This window comes from Lathamus discolor, chromosome 6, assembly GCF_037157495.1.
Source record: "Lathamus discolor isolate bLatDis1 chromosome 6, bLatDis1.hap1, whole genome shotgun sequence".
Classification (NCBI taxonomy): Eukaryota; Metazoa; Chordata; class Aves; order Psittaciformes; family Psittacidae; genus Lathamus; species Lathamus discolor.
Window position 1 is genome coordinate 9,619,193 of NC_088889.1, and position 19,818 is coordinate 9,639,010.

The following is a 19,818-nucleotide window of genomic DNA, read 5'->3' on the forward strand; positions in this document are numbered from 1 at the left end:
CTATGGCAATTCTACATGTTAGTTTTATCTCCTGTTCATTGACTTTTCCGTATTTTAAACCTGAAATTGTTCCCCCAAAACTGGCTTCGAGAGTGCAGAAATGTAGCTTAATGCTAAATGTTTATCAAGTGAGAAGAAGTTTGGTTTTTCTGTTTCAGTGTGGTTTCAGTGTGCGTTTTTTTCTGTTTGTTTCTATTTTGTTGTTTGGGGGGCTTGGGGGTGGCCGTGTCAGTTTTTAGCCTGCTCTTCGGGACTCTGGACATGCTAATATTTATTGGTCTGGGGTGTTATGCAAACATATACAGGCAGCCATCATTGACATCAATGTGGCACTACTAATTTTCCAGCAAAAATGGAATGATGCACTTCTGGAAAAGCTACCTTTGACTTGATATTTACAGAGGGAGTTTGTTCCTCTGTGTCCTATGCAGGAAACTGTTTCTTCCAGGGAAGTGAGCTAAAGAGAGCAAGACCAGTACAACTACGAGAATGTCAAGAGCTGACTGGATATGGTCTGTGCTTATCAATTTGCATTAATAATGAAATTACACGTTTCTTGTCATGTTATGAAAATAGCAAATTACCTCTCTAATTATTTTTAATGAAGGGTATTCTGAAATGCTGGCAGTTTTAGGCAAGGATATTATTTGAGACCGCTCAAATCAGACCCGAACAGTCTGCTATGGAACACTGCAGAAGAAAAATTAGCTGTGCCTTTTTCTGATGAAAACAAAAAGAATAAGCCCAATTCCAAACGGTTATCACAGCCTGAAGTAAGCTGCAGGCTTGGGAGTGGGATGGCTTCTGGTTTTCCCTGAGGATTTGCACATAGGGTTTATTATGGCCACATTTACCTATCTGAACCTCTTACTCTTTTACCCTGTAACAACACAAGGACTAAGCTGCAACAAATCAGAAACAGTGAACAGTCATCTTTGATGTAGGCAGATGTTGACACGTTTAAGGGAAATGATTGCTGTTGAAAGGGGAAAAGAGGAGGAGTGAGGTTCTCTGGTTCTAGTGGGAGAGGATGAAAACACGACACCAATGATAACTGTGAGTACTCTGATGATGAACTGCAGGTGCACCATTTTTGTGAACAATTACACTTTCATCACAAAAGGTTCAAAACAACCTTGTACAGCATCCGTTTCTCCTTTAAAGGCAGACTCTGAGAATGCTCTGGCTTCTGTTGAGCAAGGGGGAAGTGATTACAAAATAACACAGAATTAACATATTAATTAAAAACAGTCAGCTCTGTAATTGTCTACATAATCCAATACTTCATGTTAATGAGACCCACTAGGAATGCTGACTGAGTGTTCTGGTTGGGAGCATTTGCACAGGAAAATTAAAGTCAAATTCTTTCAGTGGCCAATGGAATAATACGGAAGTGTCCCAACTGGAACTTGTAATGTCTGTAATGCATTAAATGCAGAATGTTTTAAATTTATCGGTTTCAAACTGGGGAAAAATGTAACAGAAATGGTTCTTGTCATGCAAGAACAAATGTATCTTACATTTTTATACAGGAATTGTTTCAATCAACCATTAAAATACCAAGAGTAATTTGTGATTTAGTAGGTTTAAGAACTCTGCTCAAGGTGACTCTTGAATATTAATCTGAATTTAAAAAGGATGCAACTTTAAAAGTGACATCATACAATTTAATAATAAGCCCTTATTTGAACGTGCCAAATCACAGTTGGAATAGCTTCCATTTGATGTAATTTACCTCTAAACAACACTGAATTAAACTGAATTAAGGCTATTCTCATCTCTAATAAACTTGCCCAGTTGTCTCCACCCCATTTTAAAAGAATTTCATATTAAGTGTAGTGAGTGACTCCTGCTATAGAGAAGTTCCAGTTTCCCCAGCTCTTTGTATCTCCAGAGTTAATAATTTCAATGTCAGGAACATTAATCATGGTGCTAACTTTCAAAATGAAGTTGTTGAATTATTTTGTTGCAATGTAATGAAATAGATAGTCTCACTTAGGCAGATATGATGTTTCAGTTGGTGTGTAGCTTAAGCTGCCGTTCAAACTATTGAAACACTTCCAACATGGTGAGGACCCATTTTTATTTATTTATTTTATTTACTGTATGTTATTATTGCTGACAAGCTGTGCTTATATGCAAAAAATATGTAAATCAACAGAAAATTAAAAAGAAATTTAACTGTTCTAATTTGAAGAAGAAAATATTTTTCTGCTTATAGTATTAAGATTATCACGTGCTTGTGTATGTGTGTTCATTCAGGCTTATCAGAATGTCTTTAGAAAATGGCAAATAATTTCTGACCAGCTTAGGCTGGGAAGCTTAGTTCTTTGTTAGCATTAAGGACATGTAACTTGAAATAAGTGTTACAGTGATAGCTTGCGTATGATAGAAATAAATCTCATATCTGGAAGGGAAGGGGTTCCATTCTCATTGGTATTTACAATATACTTAATGATGTGGGATTCTGTGGTATTATGCCTCCAAAGCAGGGAACTTCTTTCATCATTTGAAGGATCTCTGCTGGGCCTATGGTCCTTTCACTCAAAGTCAATTGTGCATTCCTCTAGATGCCTTTTGGTGAGCTTGGCCTACTTACAACTGTTATGAAAACCTAGTTGGGATATAAAGTCAGAAGTTTTTAGAGCATTTTGGTAACTACCATGTCCTCATCTAGCGTCAGTGCTGTACCTAATATTGTCTTCCAAAGGCTCAATTTTGACCTTCCTATGGCACAGGACTTTCAACAGATTGGCAATACACCCATCACTATGGCTATCCATGCTTCAGGTTGTATGAAAATGGGGTGATTACATAATTTTTTTGTATTCTGAGCTGGTGAAACTAATTGCATTTGTTTTTTCTGCAGATGAAGTTCTGCCCCATCCACATGCTTTCTGTAAGAATCATACAAGCTAAGAACATCAAATCAAGAGACCTGTGTGAGTTGTGCTTTGATTGTACTTTTAGTCACCTCCAGAGTTTATGCAGTGAGAAATGGTCCTGAGTTTGAAGGTATAAAAGCAACTTACATAAAGCACGACAACAGAAGTACTACTGCCAGGGCTGTAATTAGATTAAATGCCTGAGGTGTCATTAGGCTGGAGGACGTATCTAGTGGCATCTCAGGGAACTGGTAAAAATGAAGCCTCCCAGATGAATTTCTGGGACAACAAGGGAAGGTAGACCTTATGAGGATACTGCGATTTGTAAATCTGCTTGAAGTTGTTTGGTTTTGATGTTCATGATGGATATAAATCATATAATGGACTGGAATATTGCCACATAGGGCATGTATTTAGGGACCTTTTATAGCAATATACCAATTACACACAATAATTAAAGGTAAACTAGAGAATTTCAAGCTTTGCAAAGTACGGTATCATTCAGGGTATTTGCTGTTTTCAGATAACCAGTCATGCGAAATTATATTGATAGTTTCTGGATCTGCAGATCCAGCCCTAAGCAAGCTCTTGAGCATGTAGGCAAACCAGACTTTTGTGTACCTTTGTGTTTAACTTTCTTTAACTCATTATCCCTCACAGCCTCCTATGACTCCTTCTCAAGGTGTACTATAGAACAGCTATTCAGCTGCCAGTTTTGCTCCATGTCTCCTATGGGTCCCTCAGCCAGGAAAAAGACCTTGAATTGCTCTTTCTTGTACTCTTCAAACCTCTGGTGTGTGTATTTCTCTAGTGAAAAATGGTATGTTCAGCAAAAAGTGTTATTTTACAGCTGAGACCCTTCACATCTCACTGTGCAGGGCCAAGCACAACCTTGGCCAAGCCTAAATGCAAGGAAGACCACAGGGAGTTGAGTAACTGCCTGATGAAGTGCTTCCTGTACTCCTGTGGCAAATACCATGCAGCAATGCCCAGAGGTGGACACTAGAAAGGTGGTAGTGTGACAAGGCCTGTATTTCTGAGTTTCAATGATCTCTTCTATCTACTCTATTGAAGGGACAGTTCCATTTTCCTGCCAAAACCTTGCGGGGCAATGTTATTCACTGCTTGATACCAGTCTGAAGTATTTAGGCATCTTGGGATGCAGTACACATCGTCAGGCGAGTCCAGACTCCAGCTCTGAAAGACATCACCTTGGAGATTTCCTTTCACACCGTTGTCAAGCTTCACAAAGTAAATGTGCTTTCCCAACCTGGCTTTTCCCAAAGGATGGCTGCTCGAGGGACTGACTGCACTAACCATAAGGAGTAGATGTAGGCTGGAAGTGAGATGAAGATTTCCAAGTTGCTCATGCCCTCATGTTCTTGGGTCCACACCAGCCTTCAGCTGCAACACACCTTCCCTAGTACCTAACCCTTCTAGACAGCCATCGTGTCCTTTTCGCATGCTTGTGTTGCTTGATTGAGCAACAGTCTGTCTGATCTTCTCTGTAATATGCATTCTCCTTTCCTGTAATGATCCTAACAGCCTTTTTTAGTGCTAGCTCTAGTTTTAGTTAAACTTTTTTAACATCATTGACTGGAATCACAAGGAATGTTGCCCGATGAATGGTCAGTGGGGTCTTTCTTACCTCTTTCTCTTCACATGGGAAACATGGCTCTTAGTGTACTTTGTGTGTGCATGTGTACATTTGCAACTCATAGTTACCTACCCAGGAATTAGATGGTTTTCCTTGGTTGCTTCCAACTGATGGTCTCTCTATTTATGAAAAAAAAAAAAAAAAAAGGAGTAATATTTGTTAGTCCCCAGAATCATGGCCTTGCCCTGCTTTTCATCTGTAACATTGGCATCAGGTTTTTAACGTTTCTCTGCCGCAGTGACTGCATCAGACTGCTATGTGCGCTTGTGGCTGCCGTCTGCTTCAAATCGAAAGCTTCAGACCAAAACCATCAAGAATTCTGACAACCCTGTCTGGAATGAGACTTTCTACTTTAGGATCCAGAGAGAAGTTGAGGTAGTAAATTAATATAAATGTCACTATTTTGAATAGCTGAGGACTGTTAGTTGACACCCTGTCAATCAGCTGTGCTAATTAACTTAAGAAAATGCTTATGTAACAGAATTTGTAGCTGATTGGTTAGGACAAAACAGTAGACATATGCAGTGGTGCTCCTCACAGCTGGTTACAGACATTGGTGATGTAAATGCCTATCTTGAGCTAGTCCAGATTCACTTTGTTGTCACCTGAGAGACACTACTGCTGTAGCATGCTTTATCTGGGCTATTTTTGGGCTAATTTAGAAAGAGCTTTCCCTTTACTGGTCTAAGGAAATGGTAGAGTAGTAGCTGTGAATTAGACAGCAAATTTAATCCTATCCTAAGCTGTGTAGTTAAAAGAACTTTGGGGGCGTGTTCTTCGGGCAGGTTATCAGTATGGTGCAGAGCACTGACACCTTTTCTGTCTCAGAACAGTGGGAGCTCTCTGTTACAGGTAGTTGTTTTCTATTTCATGTTTTCTGAGATTGGGTTTCATGATGGTGTTTCCCATTAGCAAACTCCTGAATGAAAGCCTGTTTCTTTATTCTTACTGTTGTCCTAGTCAAGCAGCTGCAAAAGTCTATAACCCCTTTTCATTTTTGTGTGATACCAGCTCAATAAGAGTTCTTATTTATTTTTTTTCTACTACCAGAACATCTTAGAACTGGCAGTGTGTGATGAAGATCCACTCACCAAAGATGACATGCAGTTCACAGTTCTTTTTAATGTTGCTAGAATCAGACCAGGGGAGACAATCCGTGAGACATTTGCTTTGAAATCAGAGGTAAGGATTCAGGAGACTACAGCAGCCTTCCAGGACCTTAAGGGGGCCTGTAGAAACACTGGAGAGGGACTTTTTATAAGAGTAAGTAGTGATAGAAAAAGGGGGAAAGGCTTTAAACTGAAAGAGAGGAGATTTAGATTAGGCATTAGGAAGAAATTCTTCACTGTGAGGGTGGTGAGGCACTTACACAGGTTGCCCAGAGAAGCTGCTCCATCCCTGGCAGTGTTCAAGTCCAGGTTGGATGGGGCTTGGAGCAACTTGCTCTAGTGGAAGGTGTCCCTGCCCATGGCAGGGGGTTGGAACTGGATGAGCTTTGAGGTCCCTTCCAACCCAAACCATTCCATGATTCTATGAATCTCTGAAAATACAGGGAGAGATTGGCAAGTCCTCATTGTCCACATTGGCTTCTATGTTAAGTGGTATTTGGGTCTGCATAAACAGGTATCCTTATATACCATTATCAATATTTCATCAAAACAGATATAATTGTGCTGAATTTTTGTGACTTCATTAATCTCTTTTCACGGATTCAAAAAATGAAGCAGCTTCTCTTTCATGCCCAGCATCTCTGTGAGGGCAAAATTTGTTAACAGAGTGCATTTGTAAAAAGTCATTTTTATATTTTGTAGTCCAAGTAAATAACTTCCTCACCTTTTGTCTTTATTCAACTTTTGCCATGCTTAGAAGACACTTCCTCTTTAATGGCAAATCTAAGACAACTTTAAGACATGAAGACAATCCACTCAGCACCTGAATTAAATGGTTCTTTCAGGCTTCTCCTATTGGTGATCTTGCTGGGTTTCCTTCCAGGTGATTCAGATTTCTGTAGCCCATAGTAAAGGCTCATCTGTTCTGCTAACATCTTTGGTATTCTATTAAAGAGTCCATGAAAAAGAATTGTCCAGAGAACAAAGCTGGGCTAGGTCTGTGACAACTCCAAGGCTTGTCTGAGCTGTGGCTGAGGTATTGCTACATGCTCATTGAAGGAAGGAAACAGTCCATATCCAAAAGAACAGCTACTTCAAATGCTGAAAGCTGTTAACATGGATATTCCTTGTACCCTGCAGACTGGTGCCATGCACTTCTCAGCCAGTGGGTGAGTCACTGGGAAATACGATTCAGTAACCACCTCAGTACAAAGTACTCTTGCCAACCTCATCTCTGCTGGATTCCATGCACTGTACGTGGAAATGACACTGGCCTTAGTCACTTTTGTTGCTGGGCTTCAACGCCTTTCTCCCATGCACATCATGTTTACAGTAAGCCATTATATTTCTGCATCAGTCAAGCTTTCCCTTGTGATTTTATCTTTGGAAATATGTATAGTTCTACATATCCCACAATGGGAGAATAGTGATCTTATGTGCTTTTTGCAAGCATGTGGTTTCCATTGCAGTCTTGGCTTTGGAAAGAGGTAACACACAGCTTTTCTTGGTAACATTAGCAGCAGAGATGTCAGCCATGGAAGTGCTTTTTTTGTGTGTCTATACTGCCAAATTCTTGTAGCCTCCAATAATCCATATTTATTTTACCTTTTTCTTTTTAGAGAGAGGCATGTATTAAGAAATGGGAAAGTTTAGAAGTGGAATTCTGGATGGAAAGAATGTGAGTAAAATTTCAGAGCTGAAAAGGTATAGATCTGCCAGAGAGTAATGATATCTCAGAGAAAGAGGAGCTTCTTCCAGCTTTTCCTCGCAGCAGCAAGCTGAAGTTAGTGTCAAACTTTTTCACCTTAAGTTCCCCAGCTAGTTCTGTCATGCAGTGTATTTCATACAAAATTTACCTTCTGTTTGACATGCATATCCTGATTGTGGAAATGTAGTAACATTGGCACAATGTGATAACTTGGACACAAGGCACATGTAAAACTTCACAGAGGTGCTCTTCATGTTAATATTAATTGAACAATGCCTAGAACACTGTGGTGAAATTGAACCCAGGACACTTGGTTAAGCCTGAAAAACAACAAATAATAAAATTAAGACCATCCCCCTTAAAGTGGTAATCAACATTGTCTGGAGGAGTACAAACCCCGTAAGATTAACTTCATCTCTCTTCTAACCGCCATTACTAGTTTGGTTGAAAAAACAACCCTAAACTACACATTCTTGCATATCTGAGCTTAGCATTACCTAAAAAAAAGTAACATAGTCCAGTCAAAACTGATTAATTGCATGGAAAATATGGCTTCTTATTCTCAGACATGAAAAAGCTGCAGAGGAAGATCACTGGTGTTCTTGGTTAATTTCTCCCACAGTCAAACTCAGGGGTATCTATTTAATTTGTCTATGAGAGATACTTTAAGAGATGGTGTAAGCATGTCCTGCAAATGTGGATGCAGTCACAGGCAGATGTATAAAAAGGACAGAATAAGATGCGGTGCTTGGAAATTGGACTGAGCAGATTCTGAGTGGATAAGAGGAACATCCTTCACCATTCAAGTTGTAAGGCATGTGGGGGGTTCTCCACCCTTGGAAGTCAAACCTACTTATTTATATTTAAATACATTTTATAGCTGAAATCAAAGTTTTAAAGCTGGAAGTGATGTTTGGTAAAATACCCCAGACTTTGCAGAAAGTCAAAGGTTACGTACTACATAACTTTATTGGTCCTTTAAGATATATGAAAGCTCTTATGAATGTGTATAGCAGTTGGAGTATTGACCTGAATGAGAGATGCTGTTAGTAGACTCTATAGATTCTCATAGTATTAAATAACTACACCCATTCAGTGACTGACCTAGGTCTTAAAAGGTAAAATGTCTGGGACAAGACCTTCTATTACTTACCTCTGTGTTTTCCAGTCATACATATAGCTCAGTGGGAGCTAATTCTTATTTGCTGTTCATTTGTAATCAGTTGTAAATTATAATCTGGAACAGTCACAACTGTCTTTCCTAATAAGTATTTACAGAATGCATTAATAGTAGTCTTTGCTTTCCTCAAGTCATATAGTCATTTGTTAATAGTAGGACATGGCTCCACACAGACCAGTGTGTCTTTGTTCTGCTGTATATGTTCTGCATATAGTCTTAAGCATTGGTATTTTTATGGGCTCTCCTGCCTTTCTTCTTGGTAGGCTACTATACTTTGGTTCATGTGCTTAGCAGGTGATCATGTATTATGCCTTTTAGAAAGCAAATAGTGATAGTAATGTAACTGTATTACATTTTAAGCAGGAAAGATCATAAAACTACTATTAAAAAAACCCCAAAACAGATAACTCACACAGCTTCTGGGTTTCTTTCTGATTCTGTCTTTTCAGTCCTGGCCCTCCAGAGCACATAATTACCAATGATGTCCTAGTGGTAAGTTTCACACATGAATTTAGCTTGGAGTGACTTCTCCTTTGGTTTGAGTCTCTCCTCTTCCTCCCATCCATCTGACATTTCAGAAGCTACAATAATAGATAAAAGGATGGTATGCATTATAAAGCAAAAAATGTGGAACAAGTCCCATTCATTATGGCTTAACTGTTGCCATCTTGATGCAAGAATAGAAGCAGTGTTTTTTGAAGTCCTCAGGTTTTACAAATGTATTTTGCCCATCTCTGGTTTGTTCATGTTGCAGAACCCTGCATTTGTTGATGTTCAAAGTGAAAACTGCTTGTGTTTTGCGTAATACCGTATGGCACTTGGCAGGAAAAACAGAGGTTATAAAAGGGATGAGTCTGTAGATTGTTCACTATACTTATGGCTGGAAAGTTATCTAATGTAACAGCTTTTTGGGAAATGAGTTTTTTAATAAAGAATTATTTTAGTCATTGAAACATAGAGTCCTCCTTTAGTGTTAGTCAGCATGGGGCATATTGCCTGTGTCCTTGGGCTGGCCCAGCAGCTAAGCAGTACAAAGTACTGTGTGTCAACCACTCCAAGACTGCACGTGATTTCCAGATGCTAGTCTGCAATACCCCTGAGACAAAGTGACACATATTCTTTTCTTCCCCCCCTCATTTTCTGTGTGAGGCATAAGGGCTGTAATGATTGGCATGAGTTGTTCCTGAAATGCCTTGGAAAACTGTCCTGGCATGAGTTATTAAAGGTGAACTGGAATGACTCATGTGGAGGGTAGGGTAGAATATAAACATGATTTGCCTTCATCAGGACCAGCAAGAAAATGCCTTATAAACTAATCACTGCCACAATACATAGAAACTCATCATCAGGTGTTTTCCCTCACCTTTCCTAAATAATTATCAGATATATGTGTAGCTGTTTGAGCAACAGTGTGTTGTACAGTATCCTGATTTTGGGATAACTTGAATGGGTATAACAACATCTGGCAACATACCACTGTATGGACAAACTAGTTCTGAAGGAGTGTAGCTGGGCTACTGTCCTAGGTTAATAAGCTCTGAATTTACTCTTGTGCAGCTGGATTGCTTCCAGCATTGAGACCAGTTTAGTTTGCTCTATATTATAGGTAGTGTTTGTCTGCATGATGTTTCATTATTTGCAGCAGATGTGGCATTTGCTATCTTCACACTTTTCTACTCCTGTTTTTTACAGTCCCGTGATCTCTGCTGCTTGGAAGTGCAAGTGGACATTAATGAAAGCAGGAAATATTTGAAAGGTATGCTGATATCTCTGTCAAGTGAGGCTATGACCGTATCAACCGCATCCTAGTCATTCAGACCCAGATGGAGGCACTTCAGAATACAGAGAAGTGAGGCCATGACTATATCAACCCTATCATAGTCATTCAGACCCATATGGAGGTACTTTGGGATACAGAGATGATTAAAGATGTTCTAAAGACAATAAAATCTAATGGAGTGAAAGTCCCTGAAGTGCCTCCGTTTGTAATGCTGACCTCTGTGTCTCTTCCTAGTCTGGACACAGTAAACTTTGCTGGTGGAAGTATGATAGAGTGCTGACTCTGGGAGAACCCCAGGCTTTGCAGTAAAGGCAGGAACACCAGCTTCTGTGCTGTAGGAGACTTGCCAGTGTGGCATCTTACACAGTTACCATGGAGAATGACTCCAGAATAGTTTGCTGAATATGTTGGCTATTTTGCCTGAACAGTGGTATTGTTCTCTGAAAACAACCTCTTTTCCATAGAGGGTAAAAATCTCGTGCTTACGGTGCCTGAATCCCATGAGAGAATACAGAAAACTACAGAGGACACAGACACTTTCTACTTCCATTGCGTGAAGGCTTGGGAGCCAGTTCTGAAAATCAGGCTGCAGGTAATGGAGGCTGTACAGTACCACTGTTCATACTGCTTGCTCTTTTCATTGTCACCAAAACAGTAAAGAACTGAATTGTTTCTATTCTGTGAATAAACCCCATGTTTTTTGTTCTCTGTAGAAAGTTTCTGATAAGGAAGATGAGGATAGCAATTTAAGTGACACCTTAACAGTTCCACTGAAATTTCTCCCTGTTGGATATAAGGTGAAAATAACCCTCCCTGTAAGAAATGTAAGTGCTTCACCATTTATATTTTTTTTGAGAGAAGAGTACCCCTCAGTATTTAACACCAAAATGTTTAAAGAAAAGAAAAAATTCCTAAGCCTGAATGAGAATTTTGTGTAAATACAAGTTTTCACTGAAAAAAAAAAAGAAAGAAAGGTTAGTTTTCTAGTGAAATACCAATTTTCTTTCAATAAAATCCATAATTCGGAATTCATCCTGGTCAGTTTGAGATGCTGTCCTTACACAGTTAAAGATGAATATTCAGTAATCCTAGCAAGGCTTTGGGAAGCACCAATACTCTTTATCAAGCCTGGATGGTTAGCTCAGCCCATATACCTACATTTAAGATGGCTAAAGTTAGGTGAGTTGAATCTTACCCTTGGAGAACAATTCAGATCACAGAATGGTTTAGGTTGGATAGGACCTTAAAGATCACCTAATCCAACCCTCTGCTGTTATGTTCTTGTGGGTACAGTTGTAATTGTAACTGGTGTTTTGTTGCTTTCCTTCTCTTTCCCAGTATAGTTTTCCAAAGAACTCTGTGCAGGGTGGTAGTGGTGGGGTATTCCAGGTAGCACTAAAAGTCTGGATTTCAAACTTCTCTTTTTCTCAGTGATTCACATTCCTGCTTTCAATTTTTTCTTTACAGAATGTGCCACTGTATTTGTACCTCCAACTAAATGATTGGTAAGAGGACTGGGCTCTTTTTCTCCAAAGGTTTTATTGCTCTTTGAACTATGACTTTTAGAACAGAGTGTCCTTTACTTAGATACAAAGAATGCACATGACTAGAGGCAATCTATTATGATAATTAAGTCACCAGTAAGAGTCACCACAACAGATCAAAGTTAAATGTAGTTGGGGCAAAAGAGTCACACCAAGATGCAGAAAACCCCCATCAACCTATGAGAATTTCAGACAGTGAGGAACTTAGTCACTGAGTGTCCTTTGCATCAAAGAACCAAAGGCTGAGATTGGAGGCTTCTTCAAAAGTGACACAGAAGCAGGAAGGCAAAGGGAAAAAGGAATTTGAAATAAGCAAAATATTCAGAACCCATACATTACTCAAACCACACAGGCGCTCAGAAGCAAATAGTTTTGTGGCTCTGGTGATATCAGTAGAAAGAAGCACAAGCTGGGGAAGATGAAAAGTTGCACTGTAAAATAATGAGACAGACAACACGTAAACCAAGATTATTTGGATATATTTTTCATTGTACTTTTTCTGTACAAGTCTGTGGTACAAATCCCCAGGAAAGACCTTGTTAGGTTCGAGTCACCCTTTGCTTAGAAATTATGTGAAGCAGAAATAGAAAGGATTCAGCTTATAAAGACACAAAGAAGCCTTTCTTATTTCATATTTGCTGCCCTTAGCTGGCAGTAAAACTCGCATTGAAACATTAGAGAATAAAGACCATGCAGAAGCAAAGCAGTTGATTTTTTGAAACTGGAAGGTGGATTTCTGTCTCTAAATCTGAACAGCGAATCATGCTTTTTTATGATACTTAGCTGACTGGAGTTGTTGAAAACAGATCCATATACATTTTAAACACCATTCCTATGCCTCTGTTTCAGCACAGAAAAACTAGATGTGCGCTTAGGCTATGATTTATGCCGAGAAGAACAAGAATTCTTGCTAAAAAGGAAGAGGGTGGTTGCCAGTGCCCTGAAAAGGGTGCTTCATCTGGAAAGAGAGCTACATGGACACGAGGTCTGTGAGTTGGAATCCAAGCTTGGGGTGTGGGTCTGTTCAATTAGGATTGGTGCATCTCCCCACAAAATTCCTAGTAGTTTTTGCATGTCGATGACAACCCCATTGATGTGAATGACAGCAGAACAGAAGTTCCCATTATGGCATACCCATATTCATCTAAAATTTCAGCTCAGCTATTCATGCCTCCATTCTTCTCAATAGGTCAAATTCCGAAGGACATAATGTGCTACTTTTCAAAGCCAGAGCTTCCAACAGTGCGATGCAGTGGGTCAGCAAGATATGAGGTGTTGGTACATTGTGTTAGACACAGCCTAGTCAGACAACACAAACCAAGCAGGAAAACAGGAGTATTTGAAATTCGCCTCACAGAGATGTTTATGAAAACGTTGTAATGTCCCTTCTTTAGACTTTCACAAAAAGTCAAAATTCTTTAGGGTGGAGAAAGAACATTTTATAACAAACTCCAGCTGAAATGTTTTGTTGCCAAGATCCAGGGAGAATTTTTAAGTGAATGTGATTTTCTTGCTGGAATAATATTTATTAAATAGATGCTCTCCAAAGAATAACTTTGTCTACTTGATATATTTTTTTCTGAACTTAAATCCATTCTTAATTACACTTGTTGCAGTTTTCGTTATTTATAATAAAATTGTATCATTATCTGTTATTAATCACTGCAATTCTAATTATAAAGAAGAAGGTGGGGAAGGAAAGTTAAAATTCATTGCATATTCAAAATCGTCCGAACTCATCCAAGCTCTGGGGTTAAGGGAACCCACGGAGTATCTGGAGGTTAATTTAAAGAAGGTACTGGTAAAGGCTGGCAGAATGTTGCTTTAATTTCATTGTCCTCCAAAGAAGTCTCCTGAGGAAATTAAAAGAGCTGTAATTAGACTTGTCCATGTAGGCAAGTGAGTAACTTTTTGAAGATAATACTTATGTTTTGAACAGGTCCCAGTAATAGCTGTTATGGCAACAGGCGGAGGCCTCAGAGCAATGTCAGCTATGTTTGGCCACCTCATAGCTCTCCAGAAGCTCAATCTGTTGGACTGTGTTACCTACGTCACTGGGGCTTCTGGCTCGACATGGTGTGTATAGCAAATGAGATTTATATTTGGAATGACTCTTAGACTACATTTCTACACAGCAAGAGAGATGCACCTCTTTCAAAGTCTTACATTGTTAAGAAGTGAATGTAATTCCCTGGTAAAGCTATTACTGTTGACTCTCAATCATAACTTCAGTTTACGCTTGTCAGTTCTCTCTTTTGATGAAAGTGGTTGGGTCAATATAGTAATTTTCCAGAACTATCCATATAAATGGATTATTTTCCCATATTTCTGTTCTTTAGGACCCTAGCAGACCTGTATGAGCATGCTGACTGGTCACAGAAGTCTCTGGAGGGGCCACTTAAGGCAGTAAAAGAACAAGTGACAAAATGCAAGCTCAACCTTATGTCTATAGAACATCTGAAGTATTATCACAAGGAGCTTGCTGAGAGAGCAAAAGCAGGACATGTGTCATCTTTTACAACTCTGTGGTCCCTTGTTCAGGAAATGTTTTTACATGAACGGGTATGTGCATGGTCCTGCCAAACGTTTGGGAAATATCCAGTAATTTTCTTCAGAGCTTTACATTTTGAGGGCATGACATAATGTATGGAACAAATCCAAAGCGAATCCCAGTGTGATTTGTAAACAATGACAAAAGATCTTGTAGCCAGGATTTTCCATGGTAGCTAATGGTTTGAAGATGCCTCTGTGCTAAGGGTACCAAACAGCTAGCAACTAGTAGGAAAACTTGCAGAAATAACTGAGCAATCCCCCCCTGAAAAATCAGGTCTTTTGAAGTCTGTTTTGGTTGGACACTTAAGAGCTAGAGTAATCTGTCCTCATGTGAATATTAGCCTCAGCCTTAGGAAAGATCTGTGGGATGCAGGCAATCAAGGCACTTTGATGTTAATGTAAAAGTTACTAGGAATCAAAAAAGCAACCAGGAAGGAAAGTGCAGCAACATGAAGGAAGAAGTCTCTTATAAAAATGTGACTCACAGATTCTTCTGGGTTGTAAAACATTTACAATCTATCTGTGCCCAGATAGATTGTATTGGTGTCTTTTGCCTTATGGTCTTCCAGAGATTTACTGTGGTTTTTTTATCTCTTTGATTAGCCAAGAAAGTACAAACTCACAGACCAGCGCAAAGCATTGGAGCATGGACAAAACCCATTGCCTTTCTATTCAGTCCTCAATGTGAAAGAGGAAAAGTTCAGTACATTCAGATTTAGAGGTAAGTATCCCTAGAGTTTTTTTCTGACTCTGATTCAGGACAAAAGATAATTTGGAGGAAGAGGTTGTGTGCGTGTGTGTAGAAGAAAAGTGGAATACATCTGTTGCTTGCCCTGACTTGATATTCATCCTTTAATAAAATGTCTTTTTTGCAAACTGCTGGCTGTTGATTACAAAGAGCAGATCTGCGGCATGACATCCTCAGGCACAAACAGGGCATTTCTGAAGAGCTGGGATGTAGTTCTAGTTTTGCCACAGACATTGTGAGTGAGTGTGAGCAAATCATTTGATCTTTTTCTGCCTCAGATCCACACGTATAAAATGGTTTTGATGGTTCCTTAATTTATAGAGGTGCTGTGAAACATAATTTTTACTGCCCTAAATATTACACTGATGGAAGTACAAAAACGGAGTATGATTGCTGTAATGGGTGTGATATAACACCCATTAAATGGACACAGACAACGTTCAACAAAAGGTATTAAGATGAGCAGATACGGGAAAGAAAAAGAACAGTTAGTGCTTACATTTGGTTTGGTTTACAGCTACTGTTTGACTGCAATACATGAACAAGACAGCATGAGTCAGGAAAGGGCACAGCCATGCCCACACTGTGATACTTTCTAGTTCAGCGCTGATGTGTCTTCAGGCTGCTTTATTATATCATGTAGGCTGACAGGTTTGGGTTAGTAGAGGTTTAATGCCAGTCATTCCTTGCAGGCTGGATCATGCTTGCATGTTCATTTAGAGAGCAAGTGGGATCCCAGAATCTTTATATAGGAATATATATATATAAGTTTTGAAGCTAATGTTAGACTCATTCTGAGGTGAAAAAGTTAGTTCTTTTTGTATGCAAATTATCCCTCAGTTTTGCATGAAACTAGACAGTGTGGTTTGCAATACCAAGTTACTGACAGTTCAGAGCTGCTGAGACAAGTAAGGTCTAATGAGCCCATGGATAGCTTCATCCACAGGGGAAGGTTTTGTTTTCTATTACATTAAACATGCTATGTGTCAATTCTTTTGTAGAGTGGGCAGAGTTCTCTCCTTACGAGGTGGCCATACCAAAATATGGAGCCTCAATTCCTTCGGAATACTTTGACAGTGAGTTCTTCATGGGAAGGCGAGTAAAGAAGCTGCCAGAATCTCGGATCTGCTATCTGGAAGGTGACCTAGTAGTGCAGTATATTTAATCACAACATGGTAGAAAGCATGGTACTAGCTAGCCACTGGTCTGTATACAACACTCCTTGCCAGCAAGTCTCCACTAGGTCTTGATTCAAGGGTCTTTTTATCCCTTTTGTACACTGCTGCTTGTTGTAGAGCTTCTTTCCTTCTGTCCTCCCTTTTAACCTAGGCAGATATGGGAAAGTTGCAGCACGGTTCCCCTTCCCATTTTCTGAACCCAACAAGAAGGCGGAGAAGGCAAGTTGTGGAAATAATAAGCCTTTCTTCCCTGAGCAGTCACCAACTGTTCAACTTCATTTCTAGACAATGAATTGCTGAGGTAGAATTGGAAGGAACTGAAAATAAAACATAACTCATGTAGAACATGAACATGTAGAACAACCCACAAAGGTGAGAATCATGAGAGCTTTGTGGGTTGAGAATGGTGTCACTAATCTTCCCTACCCATAAGGATGAAGGAAGTCCTTTAAACCTCCCACAACTGCTTTGACTAGCTGTTCTGCCTGTAAAGGTGAAGAAAAGGAGAAAAGTCAGAGGAATCCATCTGCCCAGGCAGATCTGAAATCCTTGCCAGAATTTTAGCTTTTGATACCAAAAACAAGGATTCAGTGGAGACAAAAACTGTATTTCTTACACTGTGAAGACTGCTGGAGATTGTATTTGTTCCTCATGTGAGTATCTGGCACGGGGCTTAACGACAAAGGACAGCTCTTTCTTTTCCAAAAGCAGACTTGCATATAGAGCCAATTCTATTTTGATCCTGAACCAGCTGAACTCTACAGAAACAAAACATGCCTGAAAGGGAAAAATGGGTCTTACATCAATTTAAAGAATAAATATGTTTAAGGAGGGCTTTACGCTTATATGTCTTCACACTTCTGCTTTCTTCCACAAGTGCACAGTTGAAACTCTAAAACATCATTTGGGGGACTGATACCTCTTATTTTGTTACTCTGTACTGTACAGTGGATTGTCTGTGTCGTAACAGGGCCACTTCACGTGAGCCAATAATATGCAGCTTGTATCCAATAATATGGATACTTGTAATAGGATTTAACATGTGGTGGTGCAGTATTTTTCCCATGTGGTTTGACTTGCAGGTCTTTGGACAAACATCTTTACTAGGAATTTGCTGGATGGCTTGTACTGGTCCTCAAATTCAAATGAATTCTGGGAACGTTGGGCCAAAGATATGGTAGATATAGGTAAGAAAGAGTTTCAAAATCGGTATTTTGACCACATAGTGCTTCCTGTTGAGGGGAGGATTAAGAAAGATACACAATTGCTATTGTTTGTGAATAACCTCTCACATGTTCTCCCTAAATTGCTGCATGATGTGTTGCCTCACTGTGGATCTTTCACCTGTATCAGAGTGATCACTATGTCATGGGTTTTTTTATTTATTTTGTTTTATTTTATAGTGTTTTTTTATACTCAGATGCACACTTCATGCTATTTACAAATGTCTTTCATTTAGAATTTGCTCATGATCTACTGAATGAGAAATGCAAATGAGAAGGGTGGCTTTTACTTGTAGGCAAAAGTACAAAGCCATTGGGTCATATGGAAAAAGACAAAACCTGTGCTTGCTTTAACCAAACCAGATAGCTCTTTGTTTAAAAGGGGTTGGTCATGTGCATATGTTTTCAACCAAACTGCAGGAAACGGGGAGTGGGGGGACCCACAGGAAGACAACAGGGGCAGTAGCCAGTAAAGGTGCCTGGCAGAACCCATTGTTCATGTTTTCTTCTCACAGTCTCTTCTCTGTTTCAGAAAAGCATTCCCCTGAGGAAGACATCACTGTCATCGAGCCTCCTTCTTGCTTGTCAGGGAAGCTGTATGAGATGTTTCAGGACATTATGACCAAGCGTCCACTTCTGGGAAAGTCTCATAACTTCCTGAGAGGCTTAGAATTTCATAAGGATTATATCCATCAGAGAAAGTTTATTGAATGGAAAGGTAACTGCAACAAAGAGTTAGCTGCAGTGTGCAGGTAACATCTCAGATATTTCTTTTCTTTTATTATACTTTGGGAATCTCACATTTAGAGATATTTTCTCAGGGTCTGGAAATCTGCTGAGGTGGAAATATGTTCATGGTGTCTGTTTCTTAAGGGCAACAGGTTAAAATGAACTGTACCATTGGTCACTCTTTCACCTCCTGAAGATATCTGTAATTTGTGTCAAAGCATGCTCTTCTACAGGAAGTTTGTCACTGCTTAGGTACAGTAGTCAGAAGACTCAGAAAGGGTAGAGTCCTTTGAGGTCAAGAAACAAAGGTAACACCGGAAGCATAAAATAGCAGGTTATTATGTGGATCAGATGAAGGAAAGGACAGGTTGCAAACATGTGGCTGCCCATATGTGTGCTATTACTGCTGGATGATTTATCCATCCAGACACCTCTGTAACTCTTCAGAAACAGAAATATGAGGGTCGATCCAACAATGAGCTAAAGCCATGTAGGTTTAGACTGCAGGTAGAATGTGTAGATTTCATGTATAAATCCAACAGCAATGTCCTATGGCCTGTGCTCTGCAGGCAGGCAAAGTAAACAGTCGTGACAATTTTACCTCAAAATCTACGGAGCAATCTGTGAAATGATGGCAAGGTGACAGAGCCGAGGCTTTGTGCATCAGAAACCTTCCTGAAATCCCAGCATTCCCATGTATCCCATGAGCAGGTAGCAGTGTGGGAGGACCCTCCTCGATTAACATTATCAAGGTGTGTTCTCTGCCTCCTCTGAGTCCTTCTCTTTGGTAACTTGTGTTTTCTCTCCCCTGTTTCATGCAAGTTACAACACTTTTTGCCCCTGGCTGCCGCTGCTACATGGTTTGCTGACAATGGCAAGAGATGGTGGAGCTTTTTTGTAGGTGAAGGCAGAGCCTGCAGTGTGCTAAGTGCTTTCAAAATGTTCAGTGAGCAAAAAGTCTATATTCTAAAGAGTCTGCTCTAAGAAAACAAGTGGGAGAAGGAGAAAGCAAGTAGCATAAGAAGGGTGGGTGAGAGAAGGAGCAAGTGAGTATCTTAAGAAGGTGGATGGGGGACAAAATTGACAGTCAGTAAATGCATAAAAAAAAATCACTTTCTTTACATTTTTTTTGACTAGCAATTTTGTAAAGGCAAATGGGTAGAAGCAGATTTCAAGCGGGATTTGGAGGAAGAGAACATAGAGAAACTGAAGCCTACTTCAGGTTAGATATTCTACAAAATAAAGTAAAAGAGGTGAAAAGCATGAAGTCTGGAGTAGGAAAAGGGAAACTAAATGTCTTGAGTAAGAAAACGCAGCAGATTTTGTACCATCTTTTGGCTATCTGCATCACGCCAATCTAAAGCCAAGTACGGATCTCTAGGAGCAGGAGGAGATGCCAGCTCAGTGAACAGAAATGATAGTCTAATGTTAGGTGAAGTCTCCAGAATAAAGCTGTGTTTTAAAGCTTCTGTGCAGCTCAGGTTATCTGACACATTAAAACAAGACTTTAAATGCCATGTGAAA

General features: G+C 39.6%; 1 protein-coding gene across 1 annotated transcript in view; it reads left to right on the plus strand.

The window, feature by feature from the left end:
• The window catches only part of LOC136017408 (cytosolic phospholipase A2 beta-like), a 31,908-nt gene that overhangs the window by 2,950 nt on the left and 9,140 nt on the right, over positions 1-19,818 (plus strand). The window contains exons 2-18 of the mRNA XM_065685691.1: positions 2,870-2,942; positions 3,960-4,136; positions 4,781-4,917; positions 5,593-5,724; positions 7,271-7,329; positions 8,989-9,031; positions 10,232-10,295; positions 10,784-10,911; positions 11,033-11,143; positions 11,787-11,824; positions 12,713-12,848; positions 13,803-13,939; positions 14,203-14,425; positions 15,020-15,137; positions 16,166-16,303; positions 17,425-17,529; positions 18,098-18,283. Of these exons, the coding sequence (XP_065541763.1) occupies positions 2,870-2,942; positions 3,960-4,136; positions 4,781-4,917; positions 5,593-5,724; positions 7,271-7,329; positions 8,989-9,031; positions 10,232-10,295; positions 10,784-10,911; positions 11,033-11,143; positions 11,787-11,824; positions 12,713-12,848; positions 13,803-13,939; positions 14,203-14,425; positions 15,020-15,137; positions 16,166-16,303; positions 17,425-17,529; positions 18,098-18,283 (2,005 nt within the window). The remainder of the gene's footprint in view (positions 1-2,869; positions 2,943-3,959; positions 4,137-4,780; positions 4,918-5,592; positions 5,725-7,270; positions 7,330-8,988; positions 9,032-10,231; positions 10,296-10,783; positions 10,912-11,032; positions 11,144-11,786; positions 11,825-12,712; positions 12,849-13,802; positions 13,940-14,202; positions 14,426-15,019; positions 15,138-16,165; positions 16,304-17,424; positions 17,530-18,097; positions 18,284-19,818) is intronic.